Genomic DNA, 17,795 nt, shown 5'->3' with positions numbered 1-17,795 from the left:
TATACCTTTGAAAGGTTGATCCCTCTTCTCAGCCTGACACCAGCCGTGAGCAGGAACTGGCCTCGTCTAGTTTGCCCCTCAGAGTGGGGGTATGAGTTCTCACTAGCTACAGAGGAATCCAATTCTGCCCAGAAATCTTGCCGCTGGGCAAGAGCCACCAAGTATTAGTTCTCCTGCTATTCTCCCTCTGAAATTTCAGACACACAGGGAAGTGGTGGGAAAGAATCATAGTGGTTACTGAATGGACAGTTTGTGAATGTTTAACCTCTGATGCAGACACACCTGGAGCAGAAGGAGCCATTTCTCAAAAGATGGGGATTATTAAATTGGATTTTAGTAGACGAGTCAAACTAACCATGGCACGGTGCATCAGACAGGCATATACAAATCAGGATTATTTAACCACAGCATCTTCTCTCATACCAATACAGTCATGAACAAGCCATAAAATTATTAAAGGAAAAGGGTTACATGAGTTTTTTCTTAGTGTAACATTCGGGCACTATTTATTCCTGCTGTGTTGTAGTTTAGACTGGAGAGGGCTGCATTACCAGTTGTGGGGTAGCATAGGATGGAGCATTTGTGACTGACCACAGGAGCAAACCACACTGCCTTAAGGCCTGTCTTTAATGGCCACTTTCAGACAATATAAGTTAAAAGCCCCAGAGCTCTTTGCCTATTACAGTTCACAGCAGGCAGGGGGGTAAATTGGGTCCAATGGAGATCATATTCCCTGACATTTAACTCTGAAATCACATTGCTCCTAGTGGGAGAGAGCTGTTTTTGGAAGACTATGGTATAATATGAAAGATTCCGAGGACAGTGGGAAGAAGAGTAAATGAGTAACAATAGTAAATGAAAAATACCTTAAATAGAATTGAAAAACAATTAATTACCAAACTAGAAGCCAGGATGAATGAACATATGACTGAAAGGATCAGCATTGTCATTGGAAAGTACAGGAAAGCTTCCAAGTTGTAAAGTAAATCTTATAAAATATGTATTTAATTTATCATTTTAATTTTGGTTTATATAATAAAACTTCCCAATTCGGAAGCTTTCCATCACTGGCACTTTCTAACAGCGAAACAGGTGCAGCTCTACTCAGTCGTCATGTGATGCCATCTGAGACGTATCATCAAAGGGACAGAGCCTACCGAGGCCAGGTCTGCACTATGGGAATAAGTCGATTTCAGATATACAATTCTAGCTACAGCAATTGTGTAGCTAGAATCGACATATCTGAAATCGACTTACCTGACTGTCTTCATTGAGGGAGGTCAATGGGAGTGTCTCTCCTGTTGATTTTCCTCACTCCTTGCCATAGTGAGGAGTACAGCAGTCAACTGCTGACCCCAGACTGATCAATTTTGTGCATCTCTACCAGGTGCACAAAATTGAACTATGACAGATGGATCCTGACCGGGTTGATCTTCCACGTGGCATAGACAAGCCCTGAGAAAGATAATCCCCTTGTGCTGGAGAAACCAAACAAGTGTTTGGGATTCTAGCAGCTGGCTTGAAAAACTTTATATCATCTATTCAGGTAAGTGCCCAATGCTGCACACACCTATCAGCAATAACTCTTATTACTACGCAGAATTCCCCTGCAGGGACTCCTCCCAGTGGCCAGTGCTGTGCTTAGCAGTATGGAGTCTGCAGGATCAGGCACTAAGGGTGTGTCCATACTGCAGTTCGGAAAGTGCCTCCCCACTGAGGTACAGACACACACCAGCTCTGCTCAATTTTGCATGCTAAAAAGAGCGGCATGGACATTGTGGGAGGGGTGGCAGCAGGGGCTAACCTCCGGGGTCTGGCAGATTGGTCCTTGGGTGGCTAGCAGGTACTGCTATGCCAACAGGGCTATTGTTAGTATGCTAGCTCACACAGAGCTAAGTCTGTGTCTGTCTACCTTGGCTGGACCGCTCCATTCTCCCTGCAGCAGATACTACAACTAGTCTATGCAGTTTGCTTTGCAAATGGCTTCAAATCGATCTCTGCCCCCTTCCATTTCCTAAAGGCCATTGTTCATCTGAAATGCTCATTGCTTTTCAAAGAGCCTCTTCAGGCCACCGGTCCTAGGGGCAGCAGCTGGGACTTATGCTCAGGACATGACCCGGTGGCTGTTACAGTAATTGGTCAAGTCCTTAAAACAGAATCTATATTAAGTGCTATTTTCTGTTGTCTGTAGATTGCTTTTAAAATTATCTGTATTGCTTCAAATAATAAAAATGAAAATACCCAATTCTTGTGGCTGAGGACTCCCCCACACTTCCATTTCCTCTTTTATTTTTAGCTCTTCCCAGCAAAGGTTAGGGCTTCATGTCAGGCTGTACCTACCCCTCTAGCCCAGGGCTGGATTATCCTCCCTTCACATCTGAGCAGCTTGAAGCCAGGGACTCCTTCCTCCCCAGGGACTGAATACCCTGCCTCACACATGCGCCAGTCTCAGCCAGTTTAGGAATAGAAATAGAACTTAGGTTCCCAAGTCAACTTTCACCTGACTGCACAAGCTGCTGAGCCTGCCCATGGTGTTTGGTTAGTACCAGCTATGCAGATGTGCACTTGTACGAATGGATGTGCGTTTCTCTGAGGCTGAAGGCCTTTGGCCTTCCTCACACTCGAGGCAGCATGAATCACTGAGTGCACATGAACAACATGACTGTGGCATTCACTTCACTAGTTCAAAGAGATACAACTCCTTACTCGAATTCACTTGCAAAAGCAGGCAGATTAAAACTATGCACCCAGAGGGTTGTGTGTCACAAGCATCTATATATTTCATTCTAAACAATAAATAATTTTAATTAAAATGTAACGTTTATATGATGGCTTTTCTTAAAATGCAACTGAAGAGCAAATGCAAATTGTGCCCTTTTACTGTTTTTCATGATGTGGAAAAGGCCTCAGTATTGGTTTTTACTTTTCTTTCTTCCTTCCTTTCTTTCCACATGTATCAGGTCCTGCCCACAAATGCAAGGAGAGTACAATGGGCACCTTCTGGGATGAAAGGCAGCAGCTCTGGGAGCTCACTCTGGCAGATGCACCAAGCATTGCACTGTCTCTGCTTAGTTTGGGGGTCACTTTACATAGCTTCTACAGTGGCAGGATTCACCCTCAAAGTGGAAGCAAGAGATCGGTGGGGGAATAAGTTATAGGGCACAGGTTTGGCTTTCTTGTTACAAACTACTAATGGTATTGAAATAAACTACAGCTTTGATATCCAAAATCAGAGGGAAAGACTCTGGGATCTGCTATGAACCCTAGAGGAGTCTCACAACTCCATGGCTGGGGCAGGATGCACACCTGGGTCCACGAAGAGCGCCCTGCATGCAAAGCAGGGCACAATTTGTGATAGAGTCTTGCTCTCCCAGAGTTAAAACTCACACTCCTCCCTGACCCAAGAAGTGTAATGGTAACATTATTTATAACAAATACTAATAAATAGCCACAGGTAAGAAGACTTTTATAATGTAGAAGCAGAGGTTGTGGTATGCAGCAGGCACACACCCATCGCTCGCTTGTCCATTTGTTTCTTAAAAGGTACAAAAATGATTCTTCTTTCAAGTATTAAAAAAATAAGTTAATTGACATAAAAGGGTAAAGGTGACTGAGGGCCCAGGCAGGTCTTAAGTTTCATTTCTGATGTGCAAAAATAAAATAGAGGGGAAAAAAAACCTCCAAACACTTGAAGCGTTTCAACAAGGTTTCATGCAGAGGGGGCTCCCTCTCTGGGTTTAAAAGCCAGGGAATGTAGTTTGACAACCCCCCCTCAAAACACTTATCACTGTCCCACACAGTATTTTCCAGTGTTAAAATGGTTGCAACAAAAAACCAAAACAAAACAGAGAAACTCATTAGCCTTTGAACAGGGACCATGAAGACACCAGACCAGCAGTAGCTCTCTGTCCAGTGTATCGCAAAGTGGCAGAGAATTCCCCACTCTTTCTCTACTCTTCGTCTCATAATTCTGGAGAGTATGATCAGAGAGAGAGAGAGAAAGTGTAACCTCAGAGGCCCTTGTCTCTGCAAAAGCCAGGATGGGCAGAAGAGGTTTCAAACAACCCCCCACCCCAAATGTTTTCTCTTTCCAATATTCCTTCACATCCATGCATAATGCTCACTTCAGGTTTGTTTCTTTGGTGAGGAGGAAAAAGAACAAAACAAAGAAGGTGCTGCTCTGGGCTTCAGGAGCTCTCCTTCAGATGGTTAACTCCCTCAGGGACTGCTACAGGCCGCTGTAATTTTCAGGAGAGGATAGCCATTTGTCTCCCTCTTATTAAAAATGCTATTAGTGAAAAAGGGAGAGAGATCAGACCGCAGCACATCCAGTTTGGTTCAGGGTTTTTTTCCCACTGGAAGGCAATAAACCCTTCTCTACAAAAAGTTTACCCTTTCGCCTCACTTCACAAAACCCTAACGGTCCCTTGTACAGGATCCCGAGGACACTGTGAAATCTCAGGCCATTGTCTTCAGCTTGGTTTGCAGATGTTGTGCGAGACTCAAGACTCTAGAACCAAACTCCTTATCAAAAGACTTCTGGGTGCCTCCGTCTGAATTCTTGCATGCTGCAGAACCCTTCATGAGGTTTCTCCACTCAAGATCTCTCGATCCAGGTAGTTCTGGCAAACTCAGTGTAGGCCAAATGGGTATCACAAACCAGCAGAGGTGAGAATGTATTAGCTCAAGACCAGTTCAAGCTAGAGCCCTTGGACAGCATAACAGCTTCCAGGTCCTTGTCCTCTTCTTTTTCTCGAAGCCGCTGCTCCTCCAGGAGGGCCACCAGTGAGTCTCTCTGCTCCACCACTTCTAGCATCTCATTCAGGATCCTCTTCTCTTCTGACAGCTCCTCATCTGTTTTCAGGTGATCTGGAGAAAAAGTTAAACGTGTAAAAGGATCCAGGACTGGAAACAGATATCCAAACTCAATCCATGGATTGCCATGCCTAATTCACCCTTACCTTCCACAGCCATCCTCTCCCGGAGTTCCTGCTGTAGCCGGCTCTGCCTATCTTCCAGCTCCAGTTCTCGAGCACTGAAGGGAGAAATAATGCAAGAGTGAGTCTATGATGTGTGCTGTGCTGGCAGGAGTCCACCACACATGACCTCTTAAGCAAATTAAAATATTCTTCATGATGTTTACTCTCCCCCCACCCTACTTTACTCACCTTCCCTGATACCTGCTTCAGCACTGTTGTGACACCTATTGCATCAGTCTTTGTTGGAGTGTGCAGATGGAGAAAGACAAGGTTGTGGAGTGTGAGAGCCCCTTTTTCACATGGCTGGACAGCAACCAGCCCACCTGCTTTCTTAGACTGATCTTCACAGTGTCACCAGCTAGATTTAAAATCCAAGCCAGGCACAGTGTGAAGAACAGAGGCACCTGCAATTGTTGCTCAAGCCACATTTTACCTCTGTGCAAGTCTACCTCCTGCTATATCCCACTCTGAGGAAAAAGTTACCGACCAAGAAACAGACGTCTGAGCATGGTAGGGCTGCTCTGGTAATAGCATCTCAGAGCACACTGCGATTTTGAAATCAAAGTCAAGTCTAGCTTGCTCAGAAACTTGTTTCAACAGCATGCAGTGCATTTGGGGGGATAAGCACTAACGAAGCTCCTGGTGTTTGAGCTGGAACATCTGGCCCAGCTGCAAGACTGTGAGGTGCCACTGGAGACAGAGAAGTGAAGGCTACAGGACCTACTTATGAAAGGGAAAGCAATGCAGACAGCTTAGCTGCATTCAGAAGAGCAGCTTGCACCAGTAGGAGAATGGGGTTTCCCAGTCAGCCCCCAAAACCACCTGTCACTAAAACTCCAGGTGAAAGACTGGGGATGAGCCAGTGAGCAGGGGATGCTTTGTAGAGAAAGTCTGGGAGGGCTCATACCTTTGGACAAGCATTCACACTTAGGACTTATTCCAAGCTTTTGTGCTCCCACTCATCATTAGCTCTTCTTGTTCTAGAGACTCTTCCAAAGTGTACATTTAATAATTTACTGCCTGGAAACAGCATTTATCCAAGAGCCTTCTGCACACATATAACTTGCCTCCTGCCCTCACAGCCAAGACAGTGCTGGAAGCAGGCCCTGTCAGTGCTTTCCATGAGTAATCTCATCTTTGAAGCTGTGCTACCTCATGCAGAATGCTCACTCACAATATCATCAGCTCAGACTCGTAGCGAACCAAAGCGTTCTTCTCCTGTACTAGTTTGAACCACTCCTGCATCAGCTTGGGATCATCCTTCTTCCCCATGCCTGCAAGAGAGAAACCTCGTAAGTTTTCAGGATCATGCCTCACTGTCCCCGTGAGCCCGACAGCCAGGAAAAAAAATGAGGGCAAAATGTGCAAAGAAAGCCGAGCAAGATGCTGCCAGAGCACTCCCAAGCCGGGTCCATTTAGTTTGTCTCCAGCACACAGAAAGAGGAGGGCACAGAACTGCAGATGTCACCTCCAAAAGGATTCTCTCCTCCTTGGACCAACGTATTTTTTACCACTGCTCCTCCCCACTTCTCATTATGGAAACCCATAATTTAGTGGCTTGTTTCTATTTAGCCTCCTTTTAATGAACTTGAACTTTAACAACTTTTTTACACCTCTTCCAAGTTACCACCTTTAATGTATGCTGAGTGGAGCCTCCCCATCCTGTCAGCCTAACCCTGTGCACTCCTCAGTTATGCCCTCCTGTCCGTCAGCCAGATTAGCTGAATCACAGTTCTTTTACTAAGAGTGGCTCCTTGCCTACCTCTATTGAACACCTTCCTTTTCACTGGCTCAGCTGTTGAAGAAGTCTCATCTCCTGTTGTTCCTTCCTGCTACATCTCTACTCTTTTTGGCGAGCCTTCTGCTTAGTGCCCCTGTTAACAACATCCTACGAGTATGTTATTGCTAGAATTGCTCGTCAGCAATAGAATGACACATGCAGAAACCCACGCTACACTTGCGATTATAAAAGGGAGAAAGGGAGAACTCACTTTTAAAAATTTCATTGTATTTTAAAAGGAATAACCTCACTCTTATCTCATAATCCACCAGCAAGGCTCCAATAGTGTCAAATGTCATGCTGATAAAATTGCTGCACTTTGTTCTCTAGAACTTTTTGCAGTGATCTGAGATACCCAACAATATGCCAGAGAACAGAGATGGGCAACCTGCAGTGTGCCAGCTGCACATGGTCCATCAAGGTAATCTGCTGGCCAGCTGCAAGACAATTTGTTTAAACGGAGCACTCATAAGTGTAACCCCTCTCAGCTCTCAGTGACTCCAGTTTTCTATTCCCGGCCAACAGGAACAGCAGGAAGTAGTAGTCAAGACATACCAGTGGCCCCTTTGTCTGCAGGAACCACCCCCTCCATCTCCTATAGGGCAGGATTAGCAAACTACAGCCCCTGGGAGCAGCAGGGAGGGCAGTGCCTGTGGATGCTCAACATAGCAAAATGTCTCACGGCCCACTGGTGGCTCACCCTGATGGGCCGCATGGGACCCATGAGCTACTGGCTGCCCACCGCTGGCACAGAAGCTCTTCTGTGGTAACTCCTATTTTGATTCTTGAACGAGTTACATTCAGGGGGAAAACTCTGCCTGCAGGAATTCCCGTGGAAATCACTGGACAGTTGCCTGTCTGCATAGGGGTTGCTGTAAAACAGTGCCTCTAAACTGAGCTCAAAGGTGCAGACATTTGAGCACAGCACTGTTGGTTTTTATATCAGCTGCATGCCCAAAAGTCATCTCCTTTTACTCTTCACAGACTAAAGAGGTTTCCCAGATTGACATCTCTGCCTAGCTATACATTATGGATATGCAGTATCTATATTAAAAGCAGCATTTCATACTTTCAAGCACAGTCTTAAGGAGGCCAGAAATAACCAAACAGAAGGTTTATTATTTAAATACCGATACGGAGAAAGCTGGAAATATGGGCCACTCCAATGACCAGTGAATTCATCTCTGTGCCCTGCCTCCATCCTTAGCTCCAACCTGCCATTGCACTGAGGTCACATGGGAGATCCAGAACCTCCTGCTAAGCAGCAGTGAAGCTGCTGATTTTATACCAGTCTGTTGCTCCGTTCCAAGCATTCCTTTCTGAGCATCTCTGCACAATATGCCCAGGTGGCCATGGGAGGGGGAGCTTAGACATGCAGATGTCCAGTGCAGAGGCGTCATGAAAGCACTGGGAAGTCTCCCCACCCTTTCCAGTGCCAGGATGTAAAATAAATGCCTATAAGAAACAGCCAAATACACCTTGCTACTGACCCATGAAATAGATTGTACTTATTTGTGTGTTTGTTTTGATCAGCCAATGAGCAGAGGGATGTGGGAGGGGTGGGGAGGGGAGGGTGGACAATCAATGTGAGAGCACCATGGAAAGCAGAGTAAGTGGTTAGCAAAATTGCACTGTGATCACATTCCACCCCCTGCCCCATGCCTTGGCAATGGAAACTCTACTATGGAAAACTCTATTTGGGACAAATTCAAGAATGCATTCAGCAAGACATGGATCCCGAGAGACCAGTCTGGTTTAGGTTGGTTGGGTTTTGAAAGCTCAGGGATGTTTGGCAAACCAGTCTTTGTAAGGACACAGTATTCCTTTAATCTAGCCAGACAAATTAAACAGTCATGTCAGGAAGGACATTCTCTTCCCTCATCCCCCACCCCATCCCCTGGACACCTTTGATGAAGAATAGAGAAATCAAATGCACCAAATGAAAACAGGTTTAGAGTATGACACTGCATCTGCTGCCACTGCAATCAATGTCCCAGTGACCTTGAGACAATCCCTTACCCAATTCAAAACAGAAAAAGGGATACTGTACCTTAAAAATTGCACACTCTGACAAGCTTGTTACAAAAGTTGCTACTGAGACAGAGGGAAGGACACAGGTGGGGTGTGGAGGTTGGATAGATATTTTTTGTCACTAGCTCACTAGTGCTGCTATGAAAATCCAGCTGAGGTGGAGGAGGACAGAGGTTGTTTGAGGTTACATTACCTTCATGGACACAGCAAGGGCAGAAGGAGAGAGGTCTACGACGCGGTGTCCCGGCATTGGGGTCAACTTCAATAAGACCAAATGAGGAAGAGGGGGGAAAGGAGGAGGGAAGGAAGAGGGGGAAAGGAGTGAAATAAAAGACAAGCAGAGGACAAAAAGCATAGAGTGAGAAAGAAAGGAAACAACAAGAAGAAAAGAAAAATACAAGAAATGGAGAAGCAGAAAGAAGGGAAACAGTCTACAGATGAGCAAGGTCCCCCATGGGCACAGATAACAGACAGGAGCAGACTGAGGCAGTGGGAGAAGCAGTTACTGAGCTGTACAATTACTAAGAGGAAGATTACTGTTGCGTGTTTCCTGTTCATTGTGGGTTTTCAGTTGCAGAGTCTTCTCTCCAACACCATGTTGAGTGTATAAGACACCAGAACAGCAGGTGAGGATAGATGAATAATTATCTCCTATTGATAAATGTCAGCATTTAAAACAAGGTCTAAAAGGTCTCAGTCATCCATGTAAGGCACCACCACTAAACAGCCAACCTATCTGACAGGTGTAGCATAGCCATGCTTTTTTCCATATTGGAAAGCAATGCTACTGTGCTCCCTCAGATGAGGATCATGGCAGTGAGAATTTGATTAACATGGAACTTGGGACACAGGAACACGCTTGTTAGGATCCTGAGAGGCAAACATGTTCTTAATAGGATTACAGGTGTTTAGAACAGGGAACAATATTTAATGGGCAAAAATCACCTGTGTCAGTCCACATGGGGTTAAGAACACTCAATAAACTTTGCAGCTTTAAGTTAAACTTAAGGATCCCCTCCATTATCCCAGATTCTGCCTCACAGGGGGAGAGGGAAGCAGAAGTGTCAATAAACTCTGCATTTGGAATGGTAGCGTAAATGACCCACTGAGTCTTTTCTATCTCTTCTGTTCTATGAAGCATAAGCCACCTGTGCAAGGGCTCCACTGTTTTAACACCGACTTTGCTTCTCATCAGCATTCAATATTAGACAGCCTAGGAGTAGGCAGAGACTGAACACCTGCTGCCTCAGCTCTGCCTTGCCAACTCCATGGACAGGAACTGCAAACATTCTCAATTGAAGACCTTCTTTCAATGTGCAACCAGAGAACAAACACTGACACCGCTCAGAGCTGGACCATCATCCCAGGTGCCAACCTGAAACTGAATCCACCCTTAAACAAACAGCAGGTCTACCAGTATTTAGTAAAATTTCTAACAGTATCTCAGGAGAATACATGCACCAAAAAGATGAAATGCCTGAATATCAACAATGGAGGCTTAAAACACCCACGATGCTGTTTTTAAAAGGGAAGGAATGCCTGCATCCCTCAACAGCAATAAAATGGCATAGCAAATTCAGAGTAACTCAGCAGGTATGATAATGGTATGAGCAGCTCTCACTATACAGACCTACCACCTCAGTGAACAGGGAGAGGTGTTAGAAGGGATCATCACAGAACTAGCACAGCACAAACAGGATACACCAAAGTGAGGGGGAGAGCACATCAGCTTGCAGAGTCCTGTCTGTGAGCAGCCTGGTGCTCTCAGACAGGAAGAATCTTTTGCATGGGAAGTAGGAAGGTTACCATTAGGAAAGGTTCCACAATCAGTCATGTGATAGTTACAGACAGCGCCTCACGTCACTTCCATTCCAAAACCCTCTTTTCAACTCATTTGGAACTTTCTAAAAAGAATCCCATTTAGACTGAAATTTTCTTATGCTTGGTCTTAGTCCAGAAGAGTTTTCTTATTCCGAGAGAGAAAATGTTTTCAAGCTTTTGAGCCATTTTTCAGTTTGGTTGGTTGGTGGCCTGAAAACTCAATCCCAGCTTTCATTACATATTTCAAACTGGTGGCCGAAGAATATCCAATCTGTGTAGCTAGAAAATGTAGCTTGTAAATAAAACTGAAAACATATGTAAAAGGCAGTGTGCTGAGGATACACCATCTGAATGTCCCACCTTTTCACTGAAACCCTGTTTCTTCTGTCAGGAATACGAACTATAACCTACATCAATGTATCTTTATCACTAATTCCACCTCTTGCTATAAAAATAATCTAAGTTATCACACTGGTGTTTTCTTGGCTGATCTTTGTCTTTTAGACTGAGTTCTTTGGGGACAGAGACTTTCTTATGAGTCTAAGAGCACTGGTGACAGTCAAAACAGAGTCTTCAGAAACATGCACTAAACTGTGCTGTTATAAATTTTCAAAGTTGCAGATGTTGGAAAGATGACGTGTCAATCCCATTTGAATATACAATAATTCTAAAACCCACAAGTAATTCTAGAAATAGCAGCTGGAGACTCCTATTTGTCAGACATAAAACACAGCAACCCTGGCATGTTCTGTGGTCTGAGTGGTAGTCCACGGAACCATGACTGTAGATTAGCATGTGTAGATATCATCGGAGCACCAAAAAGCAAAACAACATGTGCAGGTATAAACCCTGATCTGCTGCATAACACTTCAGAACATATCCACCAGGCAAGACTATATTGCTGTGCTATTTTGTAACAACAGCATGGAAGCTTTTTTGAGGTTCTGGTTGAATTTCTTTTCTTGTTCCTAACCTCTTCTTATTTGGTAATGCCTATAATACCTTTGGCCTCTCCCCATCAAAGTATACTAACAATCAAGCAATGAAGGCTTTGGGGCCCCAGAACAACTCTAGCCCATTAAATGAATATTAATACTGCTTTGCCAGTAAGGCAGTGTACACAACTCGAATTATGCACTGTCAAATTATGTTTAATTGCATCCTTTTTGACTGCCCCAAATGAAAGCATGTAGCTTGTCGTGCCAGTGCAAACAATTTATTTGATCATATATACCAGGGTGGAAAGAAGGTTACAGAACACCAGCCATTCTTTTCTTAAAAAATGGAATTCACATAGCTTTAGATGATGGACGTCCCAAATAGCAAAGAACAGAGTAAAATGCAATCCTTTCTGAGTTGAAAACTTACCTTTTTATTACATCAGCTGTTACACTCAAGCATGTGCCATGAACCTGATGCCAGAACCATCATAGAACCCAGCTTAATGGTCTCCAGACAGGTATTATTTTTGTAATATAAAAATGTAGGGCTGGAAGAGATTTTGAGAAGTCCTTAAGTCCAGCTCCATGCGCTAAGAAAGGATCAAGTAAACCTAGCCCATTACTGACAGGTGTTTGTCCAACCTGTTCGTTAAAAAACTCCAGTGATGGTGATTCCATAACTTCCTTTGACAGCCTATTCTTATAAAGATTTTCCACATGTCTACTCTAGGTCTCCTTTTTCCACATTAAGCTTCTTGTTCTACTTTCTGTGGGCATGGAGAGCAACTAAAAAACACCCCCTTCACAACAACCCTGAACATATGTGAAGACTCTGATCAGGCTTCTTTTCTCAACATGACCAGTTTCACTAATCTTTCCTCTTAGATCATATTTCATAAACCTTTTATAGTTTTTGTTATTCTCGTCTGGAATCTCTCCAATTTGTCCACATCTTTCCTAAAGTGTGGCACCCAGAACTGGACATGGTTCTCCAGCTGAGGCCTCACCACTGCAGAGGGCAGCAGGACAATTACCTCCCATTGTTTACGGAACATTCTCCTGTTTCACACCCTACAATATCAGCTCTTTTGCAACTACATTGCCTTGTTGATTCATACTCAATTTATGATCTAGTATAATGCTTTTCTGAGTGGTGTGCATGAGGCCAGACCTGCCTCTCTCCATGACAAACACCCTTTCCCCCTGCCAACCAACGTCCTGACTTAGTCATTCCTCCCAGATCTCTTCCTGCATCCTACATGCCAGGTACCTCTGCAGCCTGGCTTTACCAATGCTTCCACAGGCCCCTTATCTACTTAGTCTGGCTTCACTGCTTTTCCCAAATCCCCTTTTGTGCCAGCTTGCAGCTTTTGGAAGAAACCATCTCACAATGGACTTCTTATTTTTCCCTGTGACCTCCATCACCTCCTCACCACCAGAAAACACCTCTGTGTCAGGGTCCAAATGTTTGTCTAGTGTCCAAAGTCTTCATCAAAAGCACCCATGATTTAATTCCACTCCATTTGCATCATAATCCCTTCCTTTCTAGCTTCTTTCCTTCTCCACATGCCACTCTCTTCAACCCAAAGCCCCTCTTCTTCTCACAGAGCCCCCTCTCCTGCAATCATCAACTACTTTGGCTTTACGGTTTATACTAATGCCTTTTCTTCCAAGAGAACATCCTGTTCTCAATCTTAAGTGACTTGGAAAGGGATCCAGAATTTTTTTATTTTTAATCTATAAGCAAGATGTTGCCACTGTACAGATTGAACCTTTGTAGTCCGGAACACTCTCATCTGGCAACATCCGTAATCCGGCATGATTTTAGTTAGCCAGATGACCACGTACTATGGTTGTGGCCAAGTTTCCTGTGGTCCCATAAAGTTTGTTTACAGCCACCAGTCCTGGCTCTCAGCGTTCTGTGCCGTTATTTAGCTGTAAACTTACCCCTAAATGTCTTCTAAGAGCCCAGTGAGCAGTTGAAGTGTTGGTAACGTGCTAGACCAGTGTTTCCCAAAGTGGGGTCTGCGTCCCAGTACCGGTCTTTGGAAAAAAAAATATTGGTCCTTAGAAAATATACAAATTATCGCTAAGTATTCTTATTATTGTGAATAAATAACAAACAGTGGAAATTTATTCATTTTTCATTTTTTTAATGTATGTTTATGTTTTGGGCTGGCAAAAAGTGGTACTGAGAAAAACTGGGTCCCAACCATATAAATTTGGGAAACCCTGTGCTAGACAATATTGACCTCCCGTGGTCCGGCAAATTCTCTCATCCAGCACTGGTCAGGTTCTGAGGGTGTCGGACTAGAGAGGTCCAACCTGTACAACACAGTTACAGAATTTTGGGCAAAGTTATAGAGTACCACAAAATATTGCCTGTCCTGAACTGCACAGCATGCTGTACTGCAGTGAATTATTACCGCAACATTTATAGGGAACCCATCATCATGGTATTGTATTGCACATATCACCGTATGGGACCATGCTCTATTACTGTAACATACAACTCCAAACAGCTCATTGTAGACTGTTCTGCTACCCAATCCTATGCCGTACAGTACAATATCTCCACTCTTCTCCTACCTATTTGGACTCACCCTTTTTTAGTGCTTCCTGCCGTGGTGTGAGCACATGCATTTAGATTTCACCATGTTACCTTTAAATGGGATCATTTAGTTAAACAAGTTGAATCTACTCTACTTGATGGTGCGAAGGAACTGAGCTTTTCACAGCTGAGCATGGGACCCAAAAGCACTCCCACGCCCTCCTGGTGGATCCCTTTAACTAAAGCCCCACAGCTGTTTTATGAGAAGAGCCTCAGGCACAATTTCATGTGATAAATAGAAAACACCTCTCTTTAGCAAGAACAGTCTTTGAGACAGTCTACTTACTATTATATTTCACATTTAAATCCTGCAAGAGCTCAGTTCTTACAGGCTGGGGTTGTGTATAGAAGGCTCCTCCTCCATGGGTTTGTGCTTGGGCAGGGACTGGATTCCTGGCAAGCACAGATAAAGCCTAACCACACAAAACACAGTTTACCAAGTAATGGTGAAGCCTGGCCGCCACCTTTCCTGCCCTGCCCTTGTCACTTCTCTTAGCATCTCACTTCCACATCAGTGTTGCTGCTTGTCCTGGTGCTTCTCACCTCTCCTCATCATGTCTTTCTTATAAGTATTTGGCACTACAAGATCCTATCTACCATGGTAAGGGAAACTACCACTTCTTGAGCTAGCTATGCAAAAACACAATGCATGCTAGAAAGGTATTAAAATAATTTCCTTGGACAGTGTTGTGAGGGTCAAAAAGACTAGTGCACTAGGCTGATGAATGTAAAAATAAACCAAAACCCTTCTTTACATTTTTAAATGTCACATGAAATTCATGCAGGTGAAAAGCCCTGGACTGACAGGTTTAGAGACCCAACTCCTCTGTCCACAGCATGGGTATAGTGTAGGTAGTTGCAATGCAACCTTACCTCCAGGTTGTCCTGCTCACGTGGCTCGATCCTGGCCTACAGGAGTCTAGGTCAGAGGGAAGAATTCAATTTCCACAACTATTTCTTCATTAACTGTGGCAGTGGTCTGTGTGCTATGTGTTGGCAACTGGACTGAGACTCCTCAGTTTTGTTCCACATCTGCCACCAAAGACCCAGCAGATGGCAATTACCCTTTGTCACTACTGAGCCTGGCTAGACTGAATGGGAAAAATCAATACTTTTACACTTATTTGCTGACTGATGGCTCTTAAATGAGTTGTATGTGTCCACTGACTCTCACCATGGCAGGAATAAAACAGTATTGGAGGAATTACCCTCACCAAATCTTTCATTCAGGTGCAGGAGTATTTGCATCCAACCTTTCTCTGATATGGACATATGAAAAATACCTCAGATGTCAAAATGGGGAGCTGGACTAAATCCATTTATGGTCTTAAATCTCTTGGGCCATGTCTACACAGTGAGTTGTTTTTGAAATAATTTATGCAATTTGCATTATGAAAATTGCATAAATTATTTTGAAATTCCTTATTCTGAGCTTGGTGCCGTCCAAACAGCACCAAAGTTTGGAATAAGTAGCTATTCCGAAAGTTCCATTACCACTCGTATGATGAGGGGTACTGGAACCAGAATACCATGCTCGAAACAACCACACTATTTTGAGCATGTGGAAAAGCCATAGTGTTGCTATTTTGGGACACATTTGTATCCCAAAATTGCAATGTCCCAAAATAGCAATCGCTGTGTAGACATAGCCTTGTAAGAGAAGAACAATTTTAGAGTTATTCAAATACAGCTTCCTCTCTATTACACATGACCGATGCTCCCTGTAGGCTGAGCACTTGGGTGGCCAGCCAGGAGAGATTCAGGTGCAGAGCATTTACAGAGCCAACAGCCAGAAAGCAAGTATTTTTACTGGTGGTGCACATCTGCACATGCTTTTGTACATGTAATACAAATTTATTCTGCCCATGGATGGAAAAATAAGAGGGAACACTGCACAGAACCTGGAAGAGTTCTTGAGTGTTTTGTAGGTTAATTCATCTAAAAACTCCATGAATCTCTGGTGTCCTCCTATTTTTCCCCCGCTTTGTTTAATAACTTAACCCATGTCTACTGCCTCAGGTAATATACTGTTGGAAGCCCACAGATGGGTTTTCTCCTTTCTCTGCTGCGAAATGATGTTTCATAAATGCTAAAGAAGCACCAGGTGTGACCAGGCAGGAATGAAATACAATGGAAAAGCTGAAGGTGGCAGCAGGATTCCTTAGTTAAACTCCACCATCAACTTCAGTATGTCTTTTCTGCCTCAGTCTTATGGGATGAGAGCTGTGCTGATCTCCCTGGGAGTGCTGAGGATGTACCTCAGGCCAAGTAAGATGAAGTTCCCTAGGAGGTGCTGCCTTGTAGTCAAGGCATCATTTTGTCCACTGCTGGCTAACCATAGTGGTTTGGCAGCCAGCACAAAGCAGAGCTGGACAGAAGAGTTGGTCTGAGACTAACTCTCAGGGTCTAGTACACTGCTGTGGTGACAGTCGGCTTCACCAATTGAGGAAGGAGGACGTGAGTGATACTTTTTTAATCTTATGCCACCCACAATAACTTCCTTTTAGCAGCCAGAGTAATGGCATTAGTTTGAAGTCTGAAATAACACCTTATCCACATCTAATTTAGACCAGTAAAAAAAATTCTTTGTCATGGGGCAGGGGTGTCTTGCTCTTTCATTCCTCTGAAGTCATTCCCTCTTGAAGGCTTATGATTGTCAAATACATCACATGGGTTCATCCTGATTTCAAGTGTGGCTTGACCCAGGGCCGATAAGACTAACTCTGAAAGGCTTTAAAGGGACACTTTGTCAAGATGAAGTGAATTACCCTCCCCACACCTGAAGATCAGAACCTGCTTTAAACAGTATATATCAGAAATGAACTAGTATTAGTCACCTTATTCTGTGCTTCCCTGTTGGCTGATCTTTCTAAGTATCTTTTCAATGAAGGCAACAGGAATGAGCCCAAGGGCAACATCATTAACCTCAGTAAGGCTCAGCCCTCTTTCATCTCCCTTCTCTTTCCCACTAGGGCTGAGCAAGATTTTCCCTGAAATTGCAGTTGTAGGCTGTTGTGAGCCATGCCAGATCTGGGCACCTAAACTGAGAGCAGGGAGCCTGTCTCCTGAGTGACTTAGACACTTGACCCAGATAGCACGGAAAAGGAAGTGGAAGGTCCTTCATTCAGACCCCACTGTATTTGGATTATTATATAGTCTTTAGTTACATGATCTCATCATATTTGTACACTGACCCATTCAGTGCCCAGAACAGAACCACTCTGGGGAAGAATCAGGGTGCATAGTAAAGGAGACCATATATAAACAAGGTGTCCAACATGCTATCCAAATGTGGCTCTTTGGCTAGCTGTGGCTAATTGGCCTGAACAATAAATAATATTTTCATGATTAGTTCACTATAGTAGTGGTCCCAACAGTGGCTACTGCTTCAGAACTGGTTGGATATCATGGGTCTACAGGGCCCTGCCTTATTTGTTGCAGGAGATGGAAGGAGGGTAGAGAATTAGGCAAAGGACTCCAAGAAGAAAAAGGATGATCTTGTGGTGAAGAAAGTTGAATGCAGCCCCAGAGAACTGGATTCTATACTTGCTTCTGCACTGCATTCCATCTGACGTGGGTAAGTTAGATAAACCAAATTTCTCACAGATGGTCACCAATGTTAGCTTCCTCAT

At 44.0% G+C, this 17,795-nt stretch overlaps 1 protein-coding gene across 16 annotated transcripts in view; it reads right to left on the bottom strand.

Moving 5' to 3' along the window:
- Positions 1-780: 780 nt before the first annotated feature.
- MICAL3 (microtubule associated monooxygenase, calponin and LIM domain containing 3) overlaps positions 781-17,795 on the bottom strand; it is a 267,999-nt gene continuing 250,984 nt past the window's right edge. For 12 of the 16 annotated variants that reach the window (XM_075005486.1, XM_075005534.1, XM_075005525.1 and 9 more), the window contains 4 exons: positions 8,984-9,049; positions 6,154-6,253; positions 4,962-5,035; positions 781-4,869 (listed from right to left, as the gene is read on the bottom strand). In XM_075005486.1, coding sequence (XP_074861587.1) covers positions 4,685-4,869; positions 4,962-5,035; positions 6,154-6,253; positions 8,984-9,049 — 425 coding nt within the window. In that variant the 3' untranslated portion in view covers positions 781-4,684. Of the gene's footprint in view, positions 4,870-4,961; positions 5,036-6,153; positions 6,254-8,983; positions 9,050-9,327; positions 9,442-17,795 lie in introns of all 16 variants that reach the window. The other 4 variants (XM_075005543.1, XM_075005571.1, XM_075005630.1 and 1 more) reach the window with 2 other exon arrangements.

Source organism: Carettochelys insculpta, chromosome 1 (genome assembly GCF_033958435.1).
Source record: "Carettochelys insculpta isolate YL-2023 chromosome 1, ASM3395843v1, whole genome shotgun sequence".
In the NCBI taxonomy this organism is placed as follows: domain Eukaryota; kingdom Metazoa; phylum Chordata; order Testudines; family Carettochelyidae; genus Carettochelys; species Carettochelys insculpta.
Note: the sequence above shows the minus strand (reverse complement) of the source record. Positions and strands in the feature narration are given on the sequence as shown.